Source organism: Eulemur rufifrons, chromosome 14 (assembly GCF_041146395.1).
Source record: "Eulemur rufifrons isolate Redbay chromosome 14, OSU_ERuf_1, whole genome shotgun sequence".
Classification (NCBI taxonomy): Eukaryota; Metazoa; Chordata; class Mammalia; order Primates; family Lemuridae; genus Eulemur; species Eulemur rufifrons.
The window spans coordinates 11,157,126-11,183,161 of NC_090996.1; the positions used below are offsets into that span (position 1 = coordinate 11,157,126).

General features: G+C 46.6%; 1 protein-coding gene and 1 non-coding gene across 5 annotated transcripts; one reads left to right on the forward strand and one right to left on the reverse strand.

Annotated features, from left to right (window-relative positions):
* Window positions 1–8,046: 8,046 nt before the first annotated feature.
* Window positions 8,047–8,118, reverse strand: TRNAW-CCA (transfer RNA tryptophan (anticodon CCA)). Its single transcript has one exon. It is a non-coding gene; the product is annotated as a tRNA-Trp (tRNA).
* A 9,829-nt stretch (window positions 8,119–17,947) lies between these two features.
* On the forward strand, window positions 17,948–25,330 carry ATP5MF (ATP synthase membrane subunit f). Of its 4 annotated transcripts, none has more exons than XM_069486533.1 (4): window positions 17,948–18,016; window positions 23,484–23,591; window positions 24,083–24,199; window positions 25,161–25,330. In XM_069486533.1, exons 1-4 carry the CDS (start codon window positions 17,986–17,988, stop codon window positions 25,187–25,189), a joined length of 285 nt encoding a protein of 94 aa, XP_069342634.1. In that variant the 5' UTR covers window positions 17,948–17,985; the 3' UTR covers window positions 25,190–25,330. The 4 variants fall into 4 exon arrangements, with proteins under 4 accessions (XP_069342634.1, XP_069342633.1, XP_069342636.1 ...); XM_069486532.1 differs by having other exon boundaries at window positions 17,948–17,998; XM_069486535.1 differs by lacking the exon at window positions 24,083–24,199.
* Window positions 25,331–26,036: the final 706 nt, after the last annotated feature.

Here is a 26,036-nt window from a genome sequence, read left to right on the forward strand (position 1 = left end):
TACGGTAGCGGTAACTGCAAGTTGGGCTTCCCACAGTTGCTTCATCCTTAGTATTTCATAAACACAAAGCCGTACATAGGTGGGGCCTTTAGAGCGAAGATTCCTCATTCACTCTTTATCTTAAGACCCTGAAAATACACAGGCTAGGATTCCCTTGCACTGGCCCCCGAATACAGGCAGACCCCAAAACTCTGACAAAACAAAGCACAGAAGAAGGATGGGTAAGACACGGGCCCCATTTTTTTCTTTCTGTCTCATAAGTTCAGAACCCTAAGACTCTGGTGAAGTGACAAGGTTAAGGCCAAAGCAGCGAGCGCCCCCCGCACAAGCCCCAACTCCCTCGCCCAGAATCCTCTGCTCCTCGACTCCACTTCCCAGAGGTCTGAGCGGCAACCCAGCCCCCGGACGCCCCTAGCTCCGCGATGAGCCCAGGGCGTCGGCACGCGCCGCAGCGCGAGACCTTGGAGGAGCGCGCGGCGCGCCGGGGTGGGGCGGGGACCCAGGCGAGGCCCAGCCCTAGCCCTGCCCCGGCTGCGGCGGGGTGTCCGAGCCGCGTGCACAACGAGCGAGTGGCGGAGACCCCCCGCAGCCAGGCCCCGCAAGTTCTTACCCCTGGACGTGCTGCGAGCCCGGCTCCGTCCGCAGAGCTGCGCCCGGGTGGGCTGCGCTCTGAGAGGGGCGGGAGGAGCGAACACAGCCGCCCGCCGGACCCGCGGAGTGCGCGGAGACAAAAGGCTCGAGCCCGAGGCTCCGTGTGGAGTCGCATCTGCGCACTTGGAGGCGACCGCGCCAGGTCGGGGTCCGGGCGGAAGGACTCCACTTCCCAGAGGGCTGGGGGCCCCGTCGGGTCCTTGTGCTGGGGGGCGTCTGCGGAGTCGGGGAGAGACCTGTGGGCCTTCGCCGGCAGCGCCGGCAGCCTTAGGACGAAGATAATGCCCCATCAGATGGGGCTCCTTTCTGATTAAAATGAGACGCTGCCATTAAAATGTCCAAACAATTACTATTAACTGGGGGGCGAAGGGGTAGGGGACTGTTACACAAGTCTTTTCTCTAGTATTTCTCCATTCTTTTAATAAAGCCCGAAGTCTGCATGTAAACTGTGTGCACGTGCTGATTTTGTTGCTAGCTTTCTGGCTGTTAAGTAGCATAGGCAGAATTGAGAAACCAATGTCCTGATTAAAGAGAAATATAATAAAAGTAGAAACACGATTAGGAATGAGTTCGTAAGGGAAAGTTAGATGTGAGAAAGAAACCAGTACGGAGGTTGGCTTTGACATGGGGACAAGTGCGGACCAGGCGTTAAGGAGCATTAATACGGAGAGGGCCACTCCCCCAGAGTCAAAGGAGTTAGGGTCAACCAGACAAAAAATACTTCTTTCCCTGTTCTTCACAAAAATGGATTGGAGCCAATTGTATCCCAAGTGTCATTCTGGACAAGTTTACTAGTCTTTCCATATCTAATTTTCTCTTTCCTTAATCCATGCTATTCAAAGCAGCCAAAATGAACATTTAAGAATTAAGTTTGTTCATATCATTTTTCTCCTCAGATCCCTTCAGTGGTTTCTCATTGCCTTGGAGTAGGATGGTAAACGCCCTAACGCAGTTTATAAGCCCTGTGTTATCTGGCTCTGCCAATCCCGAATTATTTGCCGCTGTCTCCCCTACAATTCTCTATACAGACAGTCCCCCAGTTATGATGGTTGGTTGGGGATTTTCGACTTTACGATGGTCGGGAAGCGACACACATTCATTAGCTCCTCGATTTACGATGGGGCCAGCCCGGGATGGACCCATTGTAAATCGAAAGCACCAGTAAGGCAAAAACATGCTTTCCACGACTTAAGACTTACGCTATTTTCCATTTACAATGGGATTATTGGGAGGTAACCTCATTGTAAATCGAGGAGCACCTGCACTCAGATTACATGGGCTTTTTAGTGTCTCCTACATCCGAAACTCTTTGCCGCCCCTTAATACAGGCATTCTCTCTGTTTAGAATACCACCCTTCAGATTTCATTCAAATGTTACTTCTTCAGAAGTAACCTCTCTGAAGACCTCCCTCCCCCTAATTTTCTGATTCTCTCCATCCTTTCCCTCCATAGTCTTGCCACAATTTGTAATTATACATTTATTTTTGCTGTTATTTAATGTATGGCTCCCTCACTTGACTGTCAGCTCCATGGGGTCAAGGACCGTGCATGTTTTGTGCAACACTGTGCCAAGTGCCACGCACAGAGCCTGACAAAGTTGAGTGTTGAGAAGGTGCCGTTTCTCAGTTATTATTCCTGGCCTCGGTGAGGTCCTGGTATTATTTAGCAGTCTTTTGTTTATCTGTGGTTGTCTCCTTTTATCCATCGTTGTCTCCTTTTATCCATCGTTGTCTCCTCTTCTGGCTCCATTCACCAAGCATTCCAGATACCACTCTCTTAAGCTCTATCTCATCATCAAGCCCAGAAAAATGAGAGGTTTTCAGGTGGGAATATATTCAACTTCCCTTTACTCAATTCCGAATGCATGGCGTGTCTAAGATATTTGGGAGATGGAAGGAAGCACATTACTTCAAGGTTCTCTCTGCATAGGAATATCTTTTTTTTTTTTTTTTTTGAGACAGAGTCTCACTCGGTTGCCCAGGCTAGAGTGAGTGCCGTGGCGTCAGCCTAGCTCACAGCAACCTCAAACTCCTGAGCTCAAGGGATCCTCCTGTCTCAGCCTCCCGAGTAGCTGGGACTACAGGCATGCACCACCATGCCCGGCTAATTTTTTCTATATATATTTTTAGCTGTCCATATAATTTCTTTCTATTTTTAGTAGAGATGGGGTCTCACTCTTGCTCAGGCTGGTCCCGAACTCCTGAGCTCAAACGATCCGCCCACCTCGGCCTCCCAGAGTGCTAGGATTACAGGCGTGAGCCACCGCGCCCGGCCTGCATAGGAATATCTTAACAATACACCTATGGTAGATTACATCATTATCCAAAATCTTTGACACTTGAAGATTTGAACTCAGGCTCAGACCTCTGACTTGGGATTACTTTTTTCCTTGGGAAAGCTACGCATTCTTGCCCTGTTCAAGCATTATTTCCTGGTCTTCTGTCTCTCTTTTCCCTCTGCCATGAGACTGGGAGTCTCGCATAAGGCGATTCCATCAGTCTGTGTTCTGGAGTGAAGACATGAACAGGTGGGGTAATTAAGAAAGACATCTTAGCTGTTGTAGGTCTTTCAGAGTCTTCAAGTTGTTTGATTCTACAGCATAACCTAGGTCATCCCAACAGAGTCAGCAGTCAGGATACTTTCTGAACACTTGTAGGGTAATACTTTCCAAGTGTGTATATGTTTGTTTTATTTTGTGTTGTTTTAAATAATAAAGGAATGTGTTTTTCACAGCCATAGTAACAACATGATTCCCAACATAACCCCAGGAGCAAGCTTTAGATCCTATAATTTAAAGTTAAAAATATAACATCTTCACGCCTGTAATCCCAGCACTCTGGGAGGCCGAGGTGGGTGGATTGTTTGAGCTCAGGAGTTTGAGACCAGCCTGAGCAAGAGCGAGACCCCTGTCTCTACTAAAAATAGAAAGAAATTAGCCAAACAACTAAAATATATGCAAAAATTAGCCGGGCATGATGGCACATGCCTGTAGTTCCAGCTACTCAGGAGGCTGAGGCAGAAGGATCGCTTGAGCCCAGGAGTCTGAGGTTGCTGTGAGCTAGGCTGACACCATGGCACTCTAGCCCGGGGAACAGAGTGAGACTCTGTCTCAAAAAAAAAAAAATATATATATATATATATACACATATACATACATATATATATATATATAAAATCTGACCAGCCTCAGCAAGAGCAAGACCCTGTCTGTACTAAAAATAGAAAAATCAGCCAGGCATGGTAATGTGCACCTGTAATTCCAGCTACTTCGGAGGCGGCGGCAGGAGAAAGGCTGGAGCCCAGAAGTTTGAGGTTGCGGTGAGCTAGGCTGACGTCACGGTGCTTTAGCCCAGGATACAGAGCAAGACTCTATCTCAAAAGAAAGAAAGAAAGAAAGAAAGTTAAAAATATAAAATCTAACCAGCTAAAATGCAAAATTCTAATAAGTATGATTAAATTAACATGATATCTTTCTGTTTTCTTCTGTGCAGACACCCATAATACTACTAAATCCTTTGGGCTTCATCGTTATTTACCAAATCCTGCTAAATACCCCACTGTGCTAGCCCATTGAGTTTCTATTCCCCCACAGCATTGCCTAATGCACATTTTTAGATGCTACAAGGCAGGAAAGGAACATTCTGCAACTGCATTCTGTGAGTGCACTGAGATGCTATTTTTTTCTTTCTTTTCTTTTTTTTTTTTTGTTTTGAGACAGAATCTCACTCTGTTGCCCTGGCTAGAGTGCCGTGGCGTCAGCCTAGCTCACAGCAACCTCAAATTCCTGGGCTCAAACGATCCTTCTGCCTCAGCCTCCCGAGTAGCTGGGACTACAGGCACGCGCCACCATCCCCGGCTAATTTTTTTCTACATATTTTTAGTTGTCTGCCTAATTTCTTTCTATTTTTAGTAGAGACAGGGGTCTCGCTCTTGCTCAGGCTGGTCTCGAACTCCTGAGCTCAAAGGATCCGATCCGCCGGCCTCAGCCTCCCAGAGTGCTAGGATTACAGGTGTGAGCCACTGCGCCTAGCCCAACCTAAATTATTCCATCACTGTATTGAACCTGTAGGTGTTTTCCCTCAAGTCAGTAGCCTGAGCTGAGCTGATTTTTTTCTTTTCTTTTTTTTTTTTTTTATTATTTTTGCCTGAACCTGGGCATATGGAAGCTGTATACATTCTCCAACAACCTTCCTTTCAAGGTACATTCATTGACTTCCTGAGTGCTCAGTAGGGGTTGGAGGAATGGGAATGCAAGGCAAAGGGTCACATTTAAACCGAGGGACTGGCAGGGTGTTCCCGGGAGCTGGACTCCCCACTTCACACTCCCCAGCATGGTGGAGGGGTTGATAATTGCGGAGTCCTCACCACCTAGCTCTGGAGCCCAGGAATTTCAACACCAGGAGGCAAATCCATGTCAGAAAACAAGACATGCACAGTTGCCTTGAGCAAAGATCAGAGTCAGAAATAAATCCCTGCGTGGGGTGAGAGAGGCCTCCGTGGCTCAGGAGGCACATTCTGACTGTAGTTTTTGTCACTCTTGTTCCTCCCCACTTGCCCTACATCCTGGGCCAGAAAGAAAAATGGATAAATAAAACGTGGTATTTTCATACAAATGGAATGTTATAATATTCAGCACTGAGAAGGAATGAAGTACCAAAACATGCTACAGTGTGGATGAACATTGAAGACATCATGCTAAGTGAAAGAAATCAGTCACAAAAGACCACATATTGAATGGTCCTATTCATATGAAATGTCCAGAATTGGCAAGTGCATAGAGCTAGAAAGTAGATTATTGGTTGTCTAGGGCTGGGGTGGGTTGGGTAGAAGGGAATGGTGACTGCTACTGTCTAAAGGGTTTCTTTGGGGGGTTATAAAAATGTTCTAAAATTGATTGCGGTGATGGCTGCACAAATCTGTGAATATACTAAAATTCATTAATTGTACACTTATATAAAGTGAATAGTATTGTATATCTCAATAAAGCTGTTTTTAAAATACACATTGAATTTATAGGTAATACCTGTCAGTATAGTATTGATGGAGAAATCGTTCTATAAATTTTTTTTTACAAAACAATAATATTTAAAGATATATAGACATAGAAAAATACCCAGAAGGTTGTACCTCATCACAACATCCTTAATTTTCTCTGAGAGGTTTGATTATGGGTAATTTTAAGTTTTCTCATCATAATTTTCTGTATTTGACATTTATTTTGAAAAACATTTTACTTTTTAAAAGAAAAAAAAATTAGCAATTACCTTCTTTTAAAGTAGAGTAAAATAAACAGTCTTCCCCATAGATGTGAGTCAAGTACACGGTATCAGGAAGGGCTGGAAGGAAGAGAATCTCTGTCCCAACAACAAGTCCTCGCTTCCCTTTGTGTTATGCTTGTCGTTTGTCAAAATCTCTTCAACTATACTATGAAATTGTTACATCCCCCATCCCTCCAGAGTCAAGGCCTGGTCTATTTTGTTCTCTGATCTGATTTGTCCCCAGCTCCTAGAACAGAACTTGGTGCATGTCCTGTGTGTGCGTGTGTGTGTGTGTGTGTGTGTGTGTGTTTCTGTGAGAGAGATATGCATAATCTTATTATGACTAGGCTAATGTTTGTCAAATAAATTAGGAAGATTGCTCTTAGAGTCCCTCTAAAGAACGGGACACCTTCAGAATCAAGCAACCCACCCAGACAGCAGATTCCCATAGCAGCCCCCTGTTTCTTTTTACAGAAGATGGGGGAACAGTCAGTGCTCCAAGTTCCAGGCATTTGAAAGTAGAGAAGGATTGAGGGTCAAGCATGGCTGCCCCCAGGTAGATGACAGGGGAGTCAGTCCTGCAGGTCAGTTCCAGGAATACTAATGTAAGGAGGGAGCGAGAGGACAGGTCAAGCCAGCATCAGTCCCCAGGCTTTTGTGTCCTCCAGGTAGGACCCCGCTCCAGCTGAGAGCTCCTGGAGCTCCAAAATGTGCCCTCAGGGAAGACAACTGGCTGCAAGTGTGTCCTTACATTTGCTCCAGTCTGTGTTCTCTCGTGCGTAGAATGTCCCTTGGCGACTGCTGTCCTTTGGAGGCTCCTGCTCGGGTGCCAAAGGGGACAACTCCCAGTTCCACCTGACTCGTTTGTTTTGAGTAAAGCTTTGGCCTAGTGGCCACCAGAACCTAAGTCCTGGAAAACTGGCAGGGCCACCAGCGCTGCTCAGAGCATAGCAAAACCCCCAGGGTGGACGGGTTGTTTCTGGATTGTGAAGGCAATTATTCCCCAAACCGTTTTGTCTCTACTTTATCCATCTTTTCATTTCACTTTGTATATCCCTGTAATAAAAGGATGAGAAACTCAGAGGCAATCTCAAACTCTCTGGAAGTGGGGATAAATCTTGAACCATGTGGCTGAAGTGTGATGAAATTAACATATATTAAATATACAGGAAAGCCTGGTGTTTATGGCTTTGTGGTGGGACAGTTAGCACATCTGCCTGGAAGTTAGAAAGTTGCCTGTTCAAGTCACCTTAGCATCAAAGTAAGCAATTATTGTGATAATTCTAAGTCCTAAGGTTTGTTCAATCAACTTTTTAAAAAAAACATACCTAGAAGAGCCTTTCTTTTCTTTTTTTTTTTTTTTTGTAGAGGCTCAGCAAAGGACAGACGTTTAAACTGAAGGGAAAGTGGGCTGGTGTAGTGAAAACTTAACCTTGGTAAGTACACAACTATCTCCATTTCTGCTAACGTGGGTTTTTCTTCACTCTCAGTTCACAACAGCTAATTTATATCTGAAACTTAATTGTTCCATCGCCCGATTGGAGGGATGCATTTCAATTCCAAAACGGTGATAAATGCCCGGGAATTTTCCATTCTTAGAGAGAGTTCAAGAACTTCCTCTTAAACATCATACATTGTTAATCAACTTCACAGCATTTTCCCTTTAGCCACAATGTTCAGACGTTTTTGAAAGAAGCTCAAACCATTAAAAGTGAGGCGTGTGTGTGTGTGTGAGAGAGAGGGAGAGAGATGGAAATTGATATCTTCATCAGGATGACCCAGGTATCAGCCCAGGGAGAACTATCCTGGGACCCAAAGAAGCTATTTTCACCCCAGAGTGAATTCATTAAGGAAGTCTCCTCCTATGCTGTTTTAAGGTCCTATTAATGTCAGCTGGTAAGTCCTGATTGGGATGTGAAGAGAACGACCTAAATTTCGGCTGGTGGATTTTTCCTTGCTTCCAGGTCATGCTTACCCTTCAGTTTTAAGTGTCTGTTCATTGCTGAGTTACTCACGGGGGAAAAAAGTCCCCTTGGGCTAAAGAAAGGTAAGAGAACGTGCAAGGTTGAGAGTTAATGGCAAGACGCTTGCTTTGCTCAGTACAGAATTTAATAGTGGCTAAAAACAGCCAGAACTCTGACCCCGACGTGATTTGAACACGCAACCTTCTGATCTGGAGTCAGACGCGCTACCGTTGCGCCACGAGGTCCTTGGAGCCAGTGTGTTTTTATGCTTTAGAGGAGTGTTAATTTCAGCAGTTGTCAGGTGCAGCAACCAGTATTTGTTTGTTTACTCTACTTTTATTAAGCCCTGGGATTGACCATGAGTCCTTTGTCCCTTTTGTGACGCGGCTATTCAAAGCGAAATGTGAAACTGAATGAAGCAGGCGAGAAGCAAAAGCCACGGGGTTCCGGAATCCTCATTTTGTAATTCGGGAAAACCCACCTCCCCAGGGCTATGGAGTCTTTTAGGGCGTGACATTGGGGACAGGACAGTGGAAAGTGCGAAGCTCAGCGGGAAGACTGGGGTGAGGTCGTCAGGGATCTGGGTTCTCTCTCTCCAGCCTCTCTGTACATGGAGCCCCGCAATGATTTGCACGTGGATCAGACCTAGGAAGAAAGACTATGTCCTTTGCTTTAAAAAATATCACATATTTTTTCTAGGAATCTCATCTGATACCAAAAAAAAAAAACAAAAAAAAAACCACCTACAATAAGAAGCTGAGCGCCTAGAGACGCTGGCTCTGTACGTGTGTACGTACATCTTGCCAGGTGATATAATCTCTCAGGTTAAAGAATAGAGGGTGAGAGAGGGGAAGATTAAGGCTTTGTCTTGGGATGTTGAACAAGACCATGGATAATATGATTTCACTATCAGCAATACATATATATACATATATATATTACATTCACTTTGTTGTGCAACCAATCTCCAGAACTTTTTCCATCTTGCAAAACTGAAACTCTGTACCCATTAAACACTCCCCATTCCCTTCTCCTCCAGCCCCTGGCAACCATCATTCCACTGTCTCTATGAATTTGACTATTCTAGGGACTTGGTGTAGGTGGAACCATAAGGAATTTGTCTTTTTGTGACAAGCGGCATACTGAAGAAATGATTAAATGAAAAGTTAGAATTTGAAGATTCTGGAAAGAAAGATGTAACCAACAGAACAAATCCTTTAAAAGTGAGATTGGATGCAATCTAAATTTTCTACTTAGGGTTTGGCTTTTCCACCAAGAGGGTGGAAAAATTTCCTAATATAATGTGGGAAAGAAAGGTGCACACCTGTGCATATTATTTTATTGGGTGTTCAGAAGATGATTCGACTCTCACCTAACGGGATCTATTTCTCAGTGAATTATTAGGGAAGGTTATCAAGTAAAAGAAGGGGAGTACAGGCTATTTATTTGTAAAATTGTGATTCTAAGATTTTCAGCCAAGATTGCTGTAAGAATTAAAGTTGATTGTAGCACCCAACATTTAAGTGGAATGCCTGCTATGTGTCACTGTCAATTCTAAGCATGTGACATTATTAATCTTCTTACACACTGAGGGAGACATCATTATCATGAATCCCATTTTTCTGAAGAGGAAATGGAGAAGCAGAGAGAATAAGCAAATGGCCCAAAGTGACTCATTTATGAAGGGACAGAACTGGGAAGAGCCCTGCCAGCTTCCCCTCTATTGCCGGGTTAGGCAGACCCTTGGGTGGACAAGCTCCCTCAAGTTTGAGGTGGGTCAACTGTCCTGGATTACTCTTTGAGAGTGAAAATTTCAATTCCTTTCATTACATCAATGGAAATTACCCCTTTTATACTCCTCATGGTCAAGTGGAGATGTCTGTGTACAAGGAGTATAGCAGGATAGGTGATTCACTCTCTTTTATAGATATATGGATTTAGAGAAATTTTCATCAATTTCCCAGGTAGTCGGTCAATGCCAACACTGCCCAGTGGTCTGTAGAATGAGCTACGCAATGTAGTCGAGAACAATTAATTCTAAGACCTTCTGGCACGATGTAAAGTACAAAGCTTGAAGGTAAAAGCACAGCTCTTCCTCATGGTTAGTTTTCTTCCCACAGTAGCTCAGTTCTGAAAACAGATTAATAATGCCCACACTGGAACAGCACATGCAGCTATTGTGGAAAATACAAGTACCTTCGGAATACTCTGCTCCCTACCCCAACCCCTTACCCGTCATTAACTAAACCTTAGCATTTATGTATATTCGAGCTCAGCTCGTGCGCCCTCAGCCCTTTGATCAGCCCCGGGGGACGGGTCATCGCGGCGCTTCCCTCCGGCCTCTCCCTCGGGCCTCCCAGACTCCCGGTGTCTGGATCAAGGGCTCCGGCGGCGCCCGCGTCCCAGCGAGTGAACAGCGCGGGCGTAGGGGAGGAACGGCGGCACAGAAGCCACTGGCGCTGCGTGTTCCTCTGCGACCCGCCCCCGGAGCATCGGTCTCCGCAACTCTCCCGCCCCCAGCCTCCAATCCACCAGCTCGGTCAGTCCCAGGAGCGGCGTAGCACAGACTCAGTGCAGTCGGGTCTTCCTGGTCCCCTCCCCACAACCCTCTCCTCCCCTCCCAGAAGGGACCTTAGATCAGACCCTCGAACCGGACTTGGCACGGCTGAGTCCAAACAAAGTAACCCCGTGAAACTTACAAGGATTCCCTGGTTGAACTGGGAAGGACCCCTCGCGGGATCCTTGCTCAGTGGAGGGCCGGGCACGTGCATCCAGAAGACCCCGCCCCTCCACCTCCAGTGGGGACCCAACCACGGCTGAAGGAGGCCCAGCCCGGTAGGGTTGGGGTTAACAGGCCCTAGCGCCTGAGCAGGGTCTTCCTTGAGCCCAGTCGCTTGGGGACACAGCCTAAAGCGGTGGTAAACTCCACCTGAGACTAAATTATACCTACAGTGGCCGTCGATGGTCAACACTCGCCTAAAAGAACAATTAAAGTGAGCCTTGAAGAGAGAGGTCAAGGGCGTGTGAAACCTTTAGAACACTTCTGCAACACACTACTGTAGGTGTCATCCTTAATTCCCACTGCAGATGCTCGGCGTAATATCACACACCTATAGCAGTTTTACTGTCCCGTGATTTCATCTGCCTGGTCACCGCGGAGAAAGAGAACGAACACGAATGAACCCTACAATGGCACCTCCAAAGTAAGAAACGTAGTAAAATGAATGGAGCGAGGGCAGCTCTTATTTGGCAAATTGTAACTCTAAGACCTGCTCTTAGGGTTGTTTTAAAAAATTGGAGTAAGTTGTAAAAGAGTTAAAACGGAGCGAAGGGATCGTTCTGGGGGCTCTACTTGGTTCCCACGTTAACCACACTAACTTCACATAGCGCTGGAGTCAAGTTCCTTGTCCTCTTTACACATAAAAGGTGAGAGTGAAGCAGAGAGGGTTTAATAAGACACACCCTGGGCTCACAGGGGGGGCCGGTAGAATGCAAACTCAGGCAGCCCGCTCCAAAGCGAGCTAATTACACGTGGTAGGATGTGGTCATATGTATTCCAGCCCATTCTGGGTCCGGTTGCCTTTAGATTTTGCAGGGGAAGAAGCTAGGCGTGTCTTGGGTGGAGGGGGACACCCAGAAGGAAACCGGTAAGCATTTAAAAATTGACACGACCTCTTGCCTTCCACACAGATTCCTTAAAGGGAAGCCCTTGGGGGGAAAGAGAGGGTTCAGATAAAACCTGGTTTGCATTCTCGTCAATTTGTTAACTATTCACTCCATGGAGGCTGTGTTTCCTTATCACAGTAGTAGTTAACATAACTAATTTTCAAGAGCAAACCCCGTAACATTCTGCACAGCCTCAGGAAGTAAGAGTGGACTTGTGACCGTTAGTGCCTCCCTTCCTGCATTCCTAGATTTTCTTCCTCGCTTGATTCCAAATCAGCTCATTTCCCAAATTGCCGGCTAGAGGCGTCAAAAAGAACTTTTTTTTACACAGCACACCCAGCTGAAACTTCTGTTGTCGTTGCTAAACATCACTCCAAATTTAACTAACAAAATCAACTGTTGCCAAAATAAAAGTCAAATACAAAGAATAGAAAAATCAACAAACCAGGGGGAAAAAAGCACTGTAAGGCTAACAAAGGACAAATGTGGAGAACATTTGCCCCACTATAGGAAACAAAGGGTTAACGAACAAATGAAATTAGAAGGTGTTTGTTGAGGCGTCTTTACCGTCACCATGGGAACTGCGAGGGGCGAGACTTCGAAGGGGCAGAGTCCGAGGCCCCGGTAGTGAGCTAGAGCTCGAGGTCTCAAGGACCACCAGTACTTAAGCAGCCACCTTGTTGGGCTTCTGCGACTCCAGCTGCTGTCTGCGCCCTGGTGCTGGGGAACACCGGGTTCCACCGCCTGTCCCCTTCCAGCTGGCGGTGTGATTCTGGAACAAGTCATCGTTCCCAAGCTCCAATAAACTGTGGGACATCTGATTTGACAGTGGGCGGACAGTAGGTGGGCAAGGACTCCGACTGGATGGGGGAGGGCAAGGATTCTTGGCAGGCTGGGCCCCTCCGCGGCTGGAGTCTGGCAGGCGCAGCCCGGGGGTGAAGGTTAGTCAAGCGCGGATGCCGACTTGCACCACGTCCACGTGCGACGATTGTGACGCGGAGGGGCAGCTGGGGATGGACGGGGCTGTAGGGATGCGGATAAAAGCCTGGGTCGTTAGGGCCAGATACGTGACAGAAAGAGCTTGGGTGCCGAGAGGAGGCTCTCCAGCTCCTGCTGCTTGTGTTTATCCCTTTCTTTCAGAAGCCCTTTCTTTTTTTTTTTTTTCTTTTTTTTCTTTTTGTTGCCCACTCTTGTCTAGAAATCAGAAGCCCTTTAAAGCAGGCTTTACAGAGGTGGCCACTCTGACCCACAGCTCCTTTTCTGAGTCTCAGGCCTTCCACATCTACCTTCTCTCTACACTTGGGGAAGCTAAAGAAAAAGCGGAGAAACACCAAGGGGAGCCACATTGGGTTTGGAAGTTTATACCCAAATTTCATCGCTCGCGGAGTAACATCCCTAGGAAGGGCATTACCACGTTATCGAATGAAAGGGGCTCGCTGCCAAATGCTCTAGAAGCCAATACTGTGGCACCGGGCTTTTGAGAAAAGAAAAGCTTTACTGCAAATCGACCTACAAGAAGACAGAAGTCCAGCTCAAATCTGTCTCCCTGTGCTGGCTTTAAGACAGTATTTTAGGCCAGGCATGGTAGTTTATGCCTGTAATCCGAGCACTCTGGGAGGCCGAGGCGGGAGGATCGTTTGAGCGCAGGAGTTCGAGACCAGCCTGAGCAAGAGCGAGACACTGTCTTTACTAAAAATAGAAAGAAATTATATGGACAACTATATATATATATGTATATATATATATATAAGTTAGCTGGGCATGGTGGCGCATGCCTGTAGTCCCAGCTACTCCGGGGAGGCTGAAGCAGTAGGATCGCTTGAGCCTAGGAGTTTGAGGTTGCTGTGAGCTAGGCTGACGCCAAGGCACTCTAGCCCGGGCAACAGAATGAGACTCTGTCTAAAAAAAAAAAAAGACAGTATTTTACTAGAAAAATGTTTAGGGGTGGGTTGTGGGATTAGCCGGTGATTGGTGGAAGGAAAGGGTAGGGCTGGGAAGTTCTGGGCATGCGCGGTTCTCTCTTCATGCTTGCTCCTGGATGCTATTTGCAAGTTGTGGGTGAGTTAGGAAACTAGTGGTGGAAGGAGCCACTGTGACATCAAAGTTTGTTCTGCGCAGAGGCCAGTTGGCCCTATTGGTTCCAACCTATTTCTGCCAGGTTTTTTGTTTTTGTATTTTTAAATCTCACAAGCTGAGGGAGTTCCAGCATTCCAGAAAGTTGTTTGTTTTCTTATCTGCTATCCTGCAAGCTCAAGAATTTCTGTGAGTCACTGGTTTCTTTAACACTTTGGGGCATGGTTTCAACCAGAATGAACAGCATGAGAGCTCAGTGACGCAAATATTATGGGAAATGTCAGAAGGGTGGGGAACTCTGGCTGAGGAGGTTAACAGATGTGAGGATGTGAAAGTTCCGTGGGCAGTGGAATGTGTGCAGAACACCAGAGTAACAAGAGAAAGCCTCAGAAGGGGCAGATGCCAGAGATTTCTTGTAGCAAATCTTTTACAGTGTTGAAAAAGATGCAGACCTCTTCTGAACCCAAATGGTCATGGAGATGTCAGGTGACCAAGGGCTGGATGAACGCTGAAGAAACAGGCATGACACATGCTCACTGCATGTGGCACAAACCAGAGAGGAAAATGTAGGTCGAATCTTGGAACAAAATTCAGAGGCTTAACAAACATCATCATCCACAAAAGGAGGAGAAAAAGAAAGGCATGCTTGATCGGCACTCACAGCCTCAGTGCATTTTCTTCTACACCAAAGTGGGTGGATGAACGTGTGAGTCCACACTAATGATTTCTTCATGCGGGAGTTGCCAGCACAAAATCTGTCTCCACCTGCAGTGTTAACACTTAAACCAGGCATACTCTGGGAGCAGTGCATCCTTCATATCGTCATAGCCATTCTTTTAGTGCTCTGTGGCTTCCCTCTGAGCTGTGAAAGGCCTCCTTCCACCTGTCCAGGTATCTGGAGGGAAGTGAACGCTGAGGGCAGGATTTCTGGCATTCCCCAAAGGATCTGAGTGAGGGCTCATCATTGTATGATATCATTCATGCTTTGAGCAGAAGCCTTGTGCTGTCAGCCTCAGGGCCCCTCTCCCAGCCACCCAGTCCCCTTCCCTTTCAACCAGAACACCTCCATACTTGTGTGTTTCACAATATGCATTTCTAAGATATTACATTGTAAAAGGGTTTCACTCCTTTTAACACGTTGACTGCCATATGAGTTGTATTTAACTCAGGCTGGTTTGGAGCCCGGTACGTTGTGAAGCAAAGCCCTTCAGTTGGTTCATGAAAATCTTACTTGTTGATGTTCTTATTGTTGCAATTAATAGTGACAATTCTAAAAATGTGGATTGTGTTGCATATAACTCAGGCACAGAAAACAATAAAAAACAATGAATTATAAAGGATCGTTTTGTTTTAATAAAACTCCGTGATCCCAGGGAAAAAAAATTTTTTTCTAGTGTGGCAGTCAATGTGTTAAAAAAAAGAAGTTTGCTCCCAAAGAAGGTCAAATGCACTTGGCTGATGCTGTCTTCCATCCATGTGATGATTGTACCCACCTGGTCAGGGACCTTTCATCCCCACGGTTAGCTGTGAGCGCTACTGTGCAAAGGCATCTCCTAAGCCTGCCTTGGTCCCCAGAAGAGAGCCACCCTGACACGCCTAATGATGCCGGTGCCTTTCCATGCCTTGCTCCTTGCAGCATGGCTAAAGGGCCTGTCCTCTGGGACCTCCATGGAGCATTGTCCTCTGGCAGCTTTTCTGGCCTTATGAAGCATTATTTAAGTGAGCACATCCATGTGGCTGAAACTTTTAATTTCTTCTTCCAACATCTGCTGTGGCAATTTAAGTCTTTTTGTCCTGCTTAGTTTGGGCCATTACCATTCCCATGTTTCTAGATGCCACCCTAGCTGCAGGTTTGCACCATCCCCTGGGGTCCTTTTCAGGATGGTAAATCCTATATCCCAGGTTGGTGCTCCCAAATCAATAAACTCCATTTTCTAACTTTGCTTTGCCCAGCCCTTGGCAGAATCCAGTTCCAATAGGACTTTCCCAGCTCCACTTGGTCCATGTGGACTCTGTCTTGGTGCTCCTGGGACCATAGTCCCCTTCCTCCTTTTCTTGCTAGCACATGCCTAGCTGGGTTACATTGTGACTTAACCCTAACTATTAGCCCACTGGCCAGGCTGGAAGGTGGGGCAAATATGGAGAGGGTGATGTGAACTTTGCAGGGAAGTGGCCTCAGCATGGTCTTTAAACAAGGGTGGAGTGTTAGCTCTTAACAGGGAGGAGGGGGCCAATTAAGCAAGGTCAGAGGTTACAGGGAAAATTAGAGTTCAGGATTTGGGGATACATCCACCTAGATATCCCCACCCTATATGTTGTGCCCCATTGTTTCCTCACCAGCACACTGGCCTTGGCATAGCAGGCCTCCCTATATTGAGAGTTTGCCCTTCTTTGGCTGTTACTCATGAACAAGTCCTGGGTCTGGCCCTCAGCTTTCTCTGCCCTTTAGCTACAGGTGATAAGAGCTACTTTCTATGTCACCAAGGAGACCCTCTGGCTTTCTCAATTAGCTCTTAATTGCTGATTAATTACTCTCAGCTTAGCTATAGTCATTGCAATTGCCACTATCCTTGCATTGACTAATTCCCCAAAATTTATCAGGTGCCAATTAGGCACACTACCTTGCACCTGTAGGCTGCTGCAGTTGACCACCAGTGAAGGTTAAGCCTATGCCAGAGGACATCCGTGCTCCACCTGCCACCAGTGTGTGTGTAGGGGGGTCCTCTTGGATAGCCAGATGGTCAGTGACTGGGCACCAAAATCCCATCCCTGCTTGCCCAGACCACTTCTGGCACCAACTGCCATAGGTTGGGCCATAGGTTGAGCAGCCTGTGAGATGGAGAGTTGTGTGCAGGAGGTTTACTGGGGATACACATGCAGTCATCACCTGTGGAGGAGGAAGGGGGCGCACAGGACCAGGAAGAGGAAGAAACTGGGCCACATTGCCATTCCAGGGAAGGCCTCCACTAACCTTACCAGCTTCTCTGAAGCTGGGAAGGCTATTCAGAGTTGCCCTAGGCAGGGGGCAAGTAGAGTTGTGTTTTTCACACCCTCAGCTTGGATGTGAATGGTTGAAAGATGGGGAACAGCTGTGGGCAGTGGCCTTTTTCAGTGGAGGCAGTTTGGGAAGAGGGTAATACCTGTGGACTGCCTGTCAATGCTGTCCCAGCAATGTGGGTAATAAGTTTTTTTCTGAAAGGGAAATAGATGAGCACTACAGTGTTCCAAGAAAGGGCGCCCTGGCCCTAGAAAGACCAGCCCACCCACCATTGCCATCATTAGTGTTTGTTGTTTTAAAAAAATTCCTACTGATAATATGGCAGGAAATACTGCTGGAGTGTTGACATCTGCATGGGGCAGGACTTAGCAACGGGCAAATTTGTTTCATTAATCTACATAAATTATATAAAGTTATAACTATATAGTGTTTTGAAAGGTATCTTAATGCAAATGAGCTACTAAATTTTAAATATTACTTAATTCCTATTTAGATGTAAATAGTCACAAAAGTAACTCATGGTTACCATGTTGAATAGCACAGTTTTGCTGTGTCAAATAATTCATTTCTTCTCCCAAATAGGTATAATATATCTCCTGCAACGAAGCTGTTTCAAAAGAACTCACCTAATATGAACAGAAACTAAAAAGAAAGCAGCATAAGTCCTAAGAAAGAAAGTACAGTTTAAAACAAAAAGGAAACGGAAAAACAAAAGTTTGCCTAAGAACCCTCCTGGAACACCTAGTACATCAGGAGGAATGAAATCTATGATTAAAAAACCGGCAGCACTTACTGAACTTAAGGAAGCCATCATTTCTACAACATAAGACAAATGTATAGATTCCACGGCTCAGGCGAAGTGGGGCAAGGCTGCAGAAGGCTCTGAAATACAGGCAGCAGCACATGGGAGTGGGGTGGGAGGGATAAATAAAAACCAAGTAGTGTTAACGGAAAAAAAGCCAAACTCTGTAAAAAAATTTTAAAGAGATTTATTCTGAGCCAAATTTGAGGATCATGACCCTAAGCCACGCCCAAAAAGCCTTGCGCAAGTGGGCCCGCTGTGATTGGGTTACAGTTTGGTTTTATAAATTTCAGGGAGACAGGGGTTACAGGTAAAGTCACAAATCAGTGCGTGGGAGCCATACATTGCTTTGGGATAGGTATCCCAGGCTTAGCCGCTCCCTCTCTCACTGCGGGGCTCCAGGTCTTTGCCTTCCAGGGTCTTCGCCCTTCACTTCATGGCACGCTGGTCGCCCCAGGCTCACAGCAGTCGTGACCTGCTTCCCGTGAGCCTCTGCTTCCGAGCCCTTGGGGGTGTGTCTCCCTACCCAGCAGTCCTCACGCGGTTGGGCACAGCGGACATCAAGGCTCCAAGATGGCGTCAGTCGGTGAGTGTCCGGCCTTAGGTAGGGCGCTTTGGACACCGCGGTGGAAGCAAGAGCCGGGGTTCAGGGCCCAGAGCCGTACTGAGAGGGGAAGGAGCTGCAGAGCCGCCTGTCTTTCGCTCAGAGACTGCTGCGGCCTCCCTTGAGTTGCGCTGGGCCCTTACTCCAGAGGTCCTATCCTGTCTGACCCTCGGATCTCCCATCCGCGGTTTCCTGCTGCCCAGGGCCTGCGCCGCCTGGTTTCCGCGTGCAGGGTGAGGGCAGAGGGCAGAGGGCAGCTGCGGCACGCGGCTCCGGGCCTGGGAATGCGCTGCCTTAGGCACTTTCCCTCTCCGCTGAAGGGTAGCTTCCTTCCTTCTCGCCGCGAACCCGGCGCTTTGCGTGTGGACCCTACGCGGAGCTTCTATACTTCTTCCCGAAGTAGAAGGTCAAATTAAACTCTAGGAGGAGCGAATGCCTAAGACGGTACCCGACACCACCTAAGGTTCGGTTCATGTATGTCTAATAGGCTTAGAGAAGTGAAGTGACCTGTTCAAGGTCACAACTCGTTAGAGGGCTGGGCTGGGATTCAAACCTGGGGCCTCATGATAAGTGAGCTTTATTCGCAAGGAGGGCAGTATGGCCAGCAGGCTTTTCAGTGACACGCATGTGTAATCTCTACGCTCATCCGGCTGTACACATTGATTTTTTTTTTTTTTTTTGTAAGGAAACCATGTTTTAGCCCTAGATTTTTATAGTGGTCTGGTCTGAGGGCAGTGTCGGGAACATTGATCCCATTTAAAAGATGAGGACAATAACGGTCCGAGATGTGGTGTGGCCTGTCTGAGGTCACACAGCTGATAATGGCGGAGTTTTGATTAACCCATGTATGTCTTACCTCAGTTTCTATATTCTTAATCTCTCAGCCTGGAAACATAAATACGGGGTCAAAAAAGGTGAGAGTGAAGCTGTTTTTCCCTCTGTAAAATGGGCGTGAGAATATTCCTCATCCATGGTGGTTGTGTTGTTTAAAGGAGACAAGATGTGAAAAGGGAGCAGTGAAGCATCGGGGCTTGGCATCTTAATTAAAGCACAGCGTTGTAGTGAAGAGCGCTCTGGATTGAGGATTAAACAGTTTAGTACATGAAAGACACTTGGAACACGGCTAGTGTGTGTAAAGCTCATGTGTTTTCTCCTGGCCCACAATTGAGCACTCAGTTGGGGTGAGCTGGTTATCTCAGCTTATCTTTGGGCAAGGTCATGTCATATGCCTGGCCCATTTAGCATCACCCCAGGTGAAGAAATTGGAATCTGTATCTCTTTAAGTATTGATGATCTTTTAGGTGGTATCTGTTGCCAGAGCACAAAGCAACTAGCTCATTAGCATCAATAAAGTGAGGGAAATATGAATTATCAGCAGTCGATAGAATTAGAGGTCAGCAAACTATGTGGGCTGGATTTCCTGCGGCCTGTTTTTGTTTGGCCATGAGCTAAGAGTGGTTTTTATGTTTTTAAAAAAGAAACTATGCAACAGAGACCTTATATGGCCTGCAAAGTCTAAAATTTTTACTCTCTGGCCAACTTCTGCGTTGGATTTAGCATCCAGGAGACACTTGGCATTTCCATGCAGCTCCATAATAAGTGAACAGTTTGCTTCAAGTCATAAAATCACCTCTCCTCTGAAGAACCTGTGCTTGTTCCACAACCATTACTGAGAGTCTGTTGTGTACCAGGAACTGTGTGGGGGGATGTTCCCACGTTCAGGTAGCTCATGATCAGGCAGAAAATAATAGTTCTCATTTATGTAGTATCTGGAGCCAAGTACCAAAGTGGGTACTGTTATTACCCTTGTTTTACAAAGGACAAAACTAAGACAGCAGTACCTTGCCCAAGGGCGCACGGCTACAAAGTGGCACTAAAGCCAGAAATTTGGTCCCAGATTCTGTAGCTTGTCATTGCACTCTACAGCATCTCTTGTGTGAATCAGTGATTGCAGATGGATGTTCCAGCACTGCAGAGGAGTGGCGAGGGTGTGGGGGTGGGGGGAAAAGGGGTTCTGATATGGCTGCCAAGGACTGAGGCCTTTGACTTTCTTTCACTAAAAGAGCAATTCTCGGGAATCAGTGGATGCACCTATCATGAATAGGACGGTACCTTGGAGTTTTGTGATAATGCTGAACTTGGCTCTCCTTAAGGCTACTGTGTTTTTATTTTTTTTTTCCTGCTCTCATTTTGTTTAAGGAAACACTCTTGTCTTCATAATACACAGGTAGAAACAGGTAGAAAAATGAATTTTAAATTGTTGGCTTTTTTTCTCCTGTGATGTGCCAGGCACCATGCCAGCCCCTGAACGTTATCATGAGAATGCAGACAATATTTGCATGGTTTATGTGAATGTGAAAAAATAGCTTCACTGGGTCCAGAAGTGACTTTATTTATTTATTTAGAGAGAGAATCTCGCTCTGTCACCCTGTATAGAGTACAGTGGTGTCATCACAGCTCACTGTAACCTCAAACTCCTAGGTTCAAGCGATCCTCCTTGCCTCAGCCTCCGGAGTAGCTGGGACTACAGGTGCGCACCACCAGGCCTGGTTAAGTTTTTCTAATTTTGATAGGGATGGGGTCTTGCTCTTGCTCAGACCAGCCCGAACTCCTGACCTCAAGCAATCCTCCTGCCTCAGCCTCCTAGGGTGTTAGGATTGCAGGCATGAGCCACCACACCTGGCCTTGTCACCAGCCTTATACCAGTCAAAATACTTTGATTTAAAATACTGTTTTTAGGCTGAGGCAGGAGGATCGCTTGAGGCCAGGAGTTTGAAGCCAGGCTGGGCAACACAGCAAGACTTCATTGATATAAAAATTAAAATAATTAGCCAGGTGCAGTGGCACGTACCTGTAGCCCTAGCTACTCGGGAGTCTGAGGTGGGAAGATCACCTGAGCCCAGGAGTTCAAGGTTACAGTGAGCTGTGATCGTGCCACTGCACTCTAGGCCAGGCAATAGAGTGAGATCCTGGTTTCTAAAAATAAGAAAAAAAATTATCATTTTTCTTTGGCGCATCTCCTCCAACATAGTTCCATTTTAAAAAGCATTTTAAGACTTTATGATGGAAGATTTCAAATACAAAGGAAACAGTAATGTAACAAATGCATTACACTCAGGTTTCAGCAGTTAGCAACATCACTGCCATCTATTTCCATGTCTACTTTTATTACCCACTCCCTACCACATGGCTGTGTTTAAAGCCAGTGGTTGGTTTTAGAATGATGTGCCTGAGCCCTTCACTGCATGCAAGAGGAAGACTTTAAAAGTGTGGCACAAGTATTGACCATGTTCGCATTCAAAAGGAAAGGAAGTATAGTTTTCCTTGTACTAAAAGCTTGCCATTCCAGGTGAAAACAAAACTGAGATGTGTGCTTGTTAAACTTTTTAAGAAATAGCCCAGGCAAGATGACAGAAGGTCATTCTTGTATGATATTGTTTGATGTTGAGCTTAATATCATTGACACCGAACTCTCCAATAGAAGTTTGGAGTGTATCCTGAAAGTCATTTTTGTTTTTTTGAGGGAAGGGGAAGAATATCTTTAAGACTACCTCATATTTTGTAAATATTCTCAAACTAATTACATTTTCTGTTTGTAAAAGAACTAAAGGGTATGATTAATCCCTGAAGTCCTGTATGCTTAATATGTCTAAAAGTTCAATGTAAATGCTGTTTCTTTCTCTACCTCCCCCCATTTGGATGTTTCATAGTGAGATTTCAAAAGTAATGACCACACTTTGCAGTGTTCCAGGTGCTGTTCCAAATACCTTTACATCAATTCTCACTTAATGCTTGGAATTAGCCATTTATTTCATAGATAAGGAAACTGGCTCAATGGTTATTCAGGAAGGAAGTGGTGGTGCTTACTTGAGATAGATTGTGGTGCCCTAGGGGCACTGCAAATGCAAAGGCCCTCGTGTGAGAATAATCCTGTTTCATGTGAGAAACAGAAAGGGATTGTGGGGAGATGAGTAGCATAGGAGATCTGTGGTTCACCAGTAGAATGTTAACTCGGTGCTGCATCCACGGTGCTTAGCATGCTGTCTGGTGTATAGTGGGTGCTCCATATTTGTTGGATGAGCCTAGACGGAAGGTTAAGGGCCAGTTTGTTTGGGGCAGGCGCCCTAAATTGTGTTCCTAAAGCCATGCGTGCAAGTCATAGGCTTATGCCTCTGCCTGTCACTTGTGGGCTCTGGACACTCAGTCTTGACACTCATCAAGGCCTGTGTCTGCTTCTTCACAGGACCTGGAGCAGAGTAGAAGCTGGCCATTGAGCCTTGCATTTCTGTTTATGGCCTAAAAGCCTTTGCTCTTGTTAAGTGTGGGGGGAGATGTCAGGAGACCTGTGGGATCCCCCACACTGGACTCTTGGGGCCAGTCCTGAAGGATCCCAAAATGGAGAAGAAACCTTGAGGTGCTTTAGTCTGGCTCCTCCTGTGGTAATCTTTAAGAAGGCGCGGTGGTCTTTGACTCCTTGTCCTGGAGAGGCCACCTGCTAAAAGCTTTTGAAATAGCTCTTTGTGGGTGCAGTGGGGGACAGGGATGGGGATGCCACCCCTCCTTATGAGCATCTCCTGGACACCCACAGGTCTGACCCTCCCCGGTTTCCTCTGGGCCAGAGATGAGTACAATGTGGCCTCTGCCAGGAGCCCTTCTGTTCCTTGTCCTCAGACTCATTGGTATATGGTCTCCGGCCTGTTGGGTCATCTGGAGTGGTTTTTACTAAGTCATTTGACTTCTTGAAGTATGTTGTCTCTTACTTGTCTCTGTGGTTTCAGGTAGGGTGCTTGAGGTGGAAGTAGCTTAGGTTCCTTTTAGGGGGCTTACTCAGGCTGGCACAACTGGGGGGACTGGTGCTCCTTAAAGGGAGTGACACACTTGAGGGCACATCACATTGTTCTCCTTTGATGTTCCCTACTGTACATTCTCCAGCCACAGGTCCCCAGGGGTTGGACAAGGCCACCCTCAGATTGGCTTCAGGGACATGGGGGCCATTCCTGAGGAGTCCTGCCTCCTCAGGAACTTAGCTGTGTGTGACCTTGGCCAAGCTGCCCAAACTCTCTGAATCTGCTCTCCCTCCCTTCCCAAAGGGAAAGGCATCAACTACTTGTTGTGAAGATGAAATAAGACAGTGATGTAACGTAAATGTTAACTGTGCAGTAATCTATTCTGTCCTCCACTTTATTGCTTTCTTCCTCACACCCCTTAGCTTTTTCAGAGTTATTCCCAGCAAACTTATTCAGACACCCTGTAGGTTAATAAAGCTTTCGCTGCAGCAGTTCCACCATTATATAGACTCAGGCTTAAAATGGTGGATTTGATACATTTATTTGTAATATTATGTGCAGCCTCTATGTAGTTACATTATGCACTTCTATTGAATAGTTGAAATAGTGGCATAAAAGGATACTATTTGTCTTATTGGGAGGTAATTCAGTGGGTGTGTTTTTCTGCTCTTCCCTTTCAGTACCAGTGAAGGAGAAGAAACTCATGGATGTCAAACTAGGGGAGCTGCCAAGCTGGATTTTGATGCGGGATTTCACCCCTAAAGGCATTGCTGGAGCCTTTCAAAGAGGTCAGAACCTTATGTGTGTATGTACACAAAAAGAAGTCTCTGGGTCTTCAGGTCTCTTTGAGTGCATGTGGTTAGGCACCCAGTGAAGTGAACTTTAAGCGTTCCTCTTCATGGGCCCAGCTGGCCAAGGCAATGTGGCCCTTACTCTGGGGAGTTGGAGTCTGCGTCAGAATTAGGGTAATGGGATCTCCAAGCCTGGAGGTGGGGGTGAAGTAGGACCAAAGGCCAACAAGCTGAGCCACATCTACAAGATCAAGGCCAAGGGGTGGGGTAGAGGCAGAATAGAGGTGGGCCTAGCTCAGGAGCTGGTCTTGGGCTGTGGGGATCAGAGACACTGCCGGTATTTGTGCTTTTCACCTTAATCAATCAGTGAATGTAGGGTGCGTACCAGCAGGGCAGGACTGGGTCCCTGGATTTCGGCCAGGCTCAACTGCGGATGACGTGAAGCATTCACAGCAGAGCAGCACAGTGAGCTCCTCTCGTGTTTGCAGGTTACTACCGGTATTACAACAAGTACATCAATGTGAAGAAGGGGAGCTTCTCTGGGGTTACTATGTTGCTGGCAGCTTACGTGCTTTTCAACTACTGCATTTCTTACAAGGAGCTCAGTGAGTGCCTCTTGGACTGTCTTGCCTTCAATTTCCCATGAGAGGGTGGTATTGGCTCACTTTGTTAGATATAGCAGTCCATCCTCTAAGGCTGAGGGACCGTATGTCCTTTACCTACACTTCTCCCTAAAAGAATTGGACGGACTTATCAGAGTACAGTATATGGGATATTGCTTTAAGGTAGAAAACTGTGACGGAGAACATAGGTAAGAAAAACAAGATGAAGCCTAGGGTAAAGTTAGTAATTAGGAAGCATTCTATGAGATACTGCAGGCTCTGCTATAATGTGGCTTGATCTTCCTAGCAGCCAATGTGCAGAGGGAAATAGGTTGAGTGGTATGATCTGGTGTCTGTACAGTGCTCCAGAAAAGCATGGCTGTTCTGGCTTTGCGGCCTGAGAGGTACTTATCTGGTGGGAGATGCTGGGAACAATGTCAGTTGTGGCCTCTTACAGGGTTTCACAGCTTGTTTCTGACAGTGTCCAGCCCTCTGCCAGTGTGCTGTACTAGGGCAACACTGCCTCTGAGGGACAGGCTCTTGGGGGCTGTCTGTCTGAGCAGGTGGTCCTTCTGGAAGGGAAGAGGCTGGCCAGGTTCCTCTTGGCTCCTGAGGTACCTCTGTGCCCCCAGGTCTGCCAATTCCTTTGAGACACTGGAAGACAGATTCCAGGTCATGTCCTAAAAGGAATGTTCAGGAAGGCTTGGTACTGCTGTGGGTGTCATCTCTGGCTTTCACTATAGCCCTTTTTTTTTTTTGGTAAGAGTACAAACTTTATTCACAAATAACACTCCATAAAGTTAAAAGCAGGGGCAGCTCATTTTGTAAAAAGTGAATATAAAACGGCATCATCCCATTTTATTTAAAATTACAAATTAGTATTTTTAAATGGTTGAGAAATTAAATTCCGTTCCTCCTTCTCACTATAACCTTTTAAGACACTGTTTTGCCTTCTTGACTTCAGAACACGAGCGGCGACGCAAGTACCACTGAAGAGGGGCCCATGCAGGGGGGTGCACTCTGTACCCGTGACCTTGACTTCCTTGGCCCAGCACCCTCTGTGAGGAACTCCATCATTGCTGAATCCTTTCATATCCTAGTGAGAATTAACCTCCAAATAAAAGATGACTGGTATGTGTGCTGCTTGCCTGCTGTAGCCATTGTCCCACACTCTAGGGGTACCCACTGCACAAGGTGGGGATTGTCACATAGCCCAAGGCCTTGACCCATGAAGCCTGGAGGGGGGCTTCCCAAACCACAACCCGGTGACATGTCCCAGCTCAGTAGTGGGGCAGGCTGTCATCTGGACTTTCCCTGTCAGCAGTGCCCAGAGGTCTGTCCCCTGCTGTGAGCACTGTGGGCAGCTATGGGCATTTGGACACACTCTGGCCTTTTGTTGCCTGATGCTTTATGCTATAAATCAGAGGACCTGTGTTCCTAAGACTATTGGACTTCATCCTTGGCCACCATGTGGCTCTCAGCAAGGGACTTTTGGATGGCCTGAACATCTTCCCATTGCCCATTTTTCTGCACTACCCTGGGGCATCTGGGGTTACATGGTGAGGTGGCCCAGCACTGTCTGGAGACCTTGGGCAGTGTTGCTTCCCAGGCTGCAGGTAGTGTCACCCTCCTGGTGAGGCTTCACCAGTGGGAAGCTTAGCAGGATGGGGGCAAGGGAAAGACCTGGGCCTGGTGCAGGCTCACCACCCACTGCCCCTACATCTAGCACTCCTCCTCCTTAGCCTTCCTCGGAGGTCTTTAGTGGCACAAGACTAGCACCAGTTCCTTGCTGAGGGGTACGTGGTGAGCACACACTGTACAGAATGTACAGAGGTGGGAT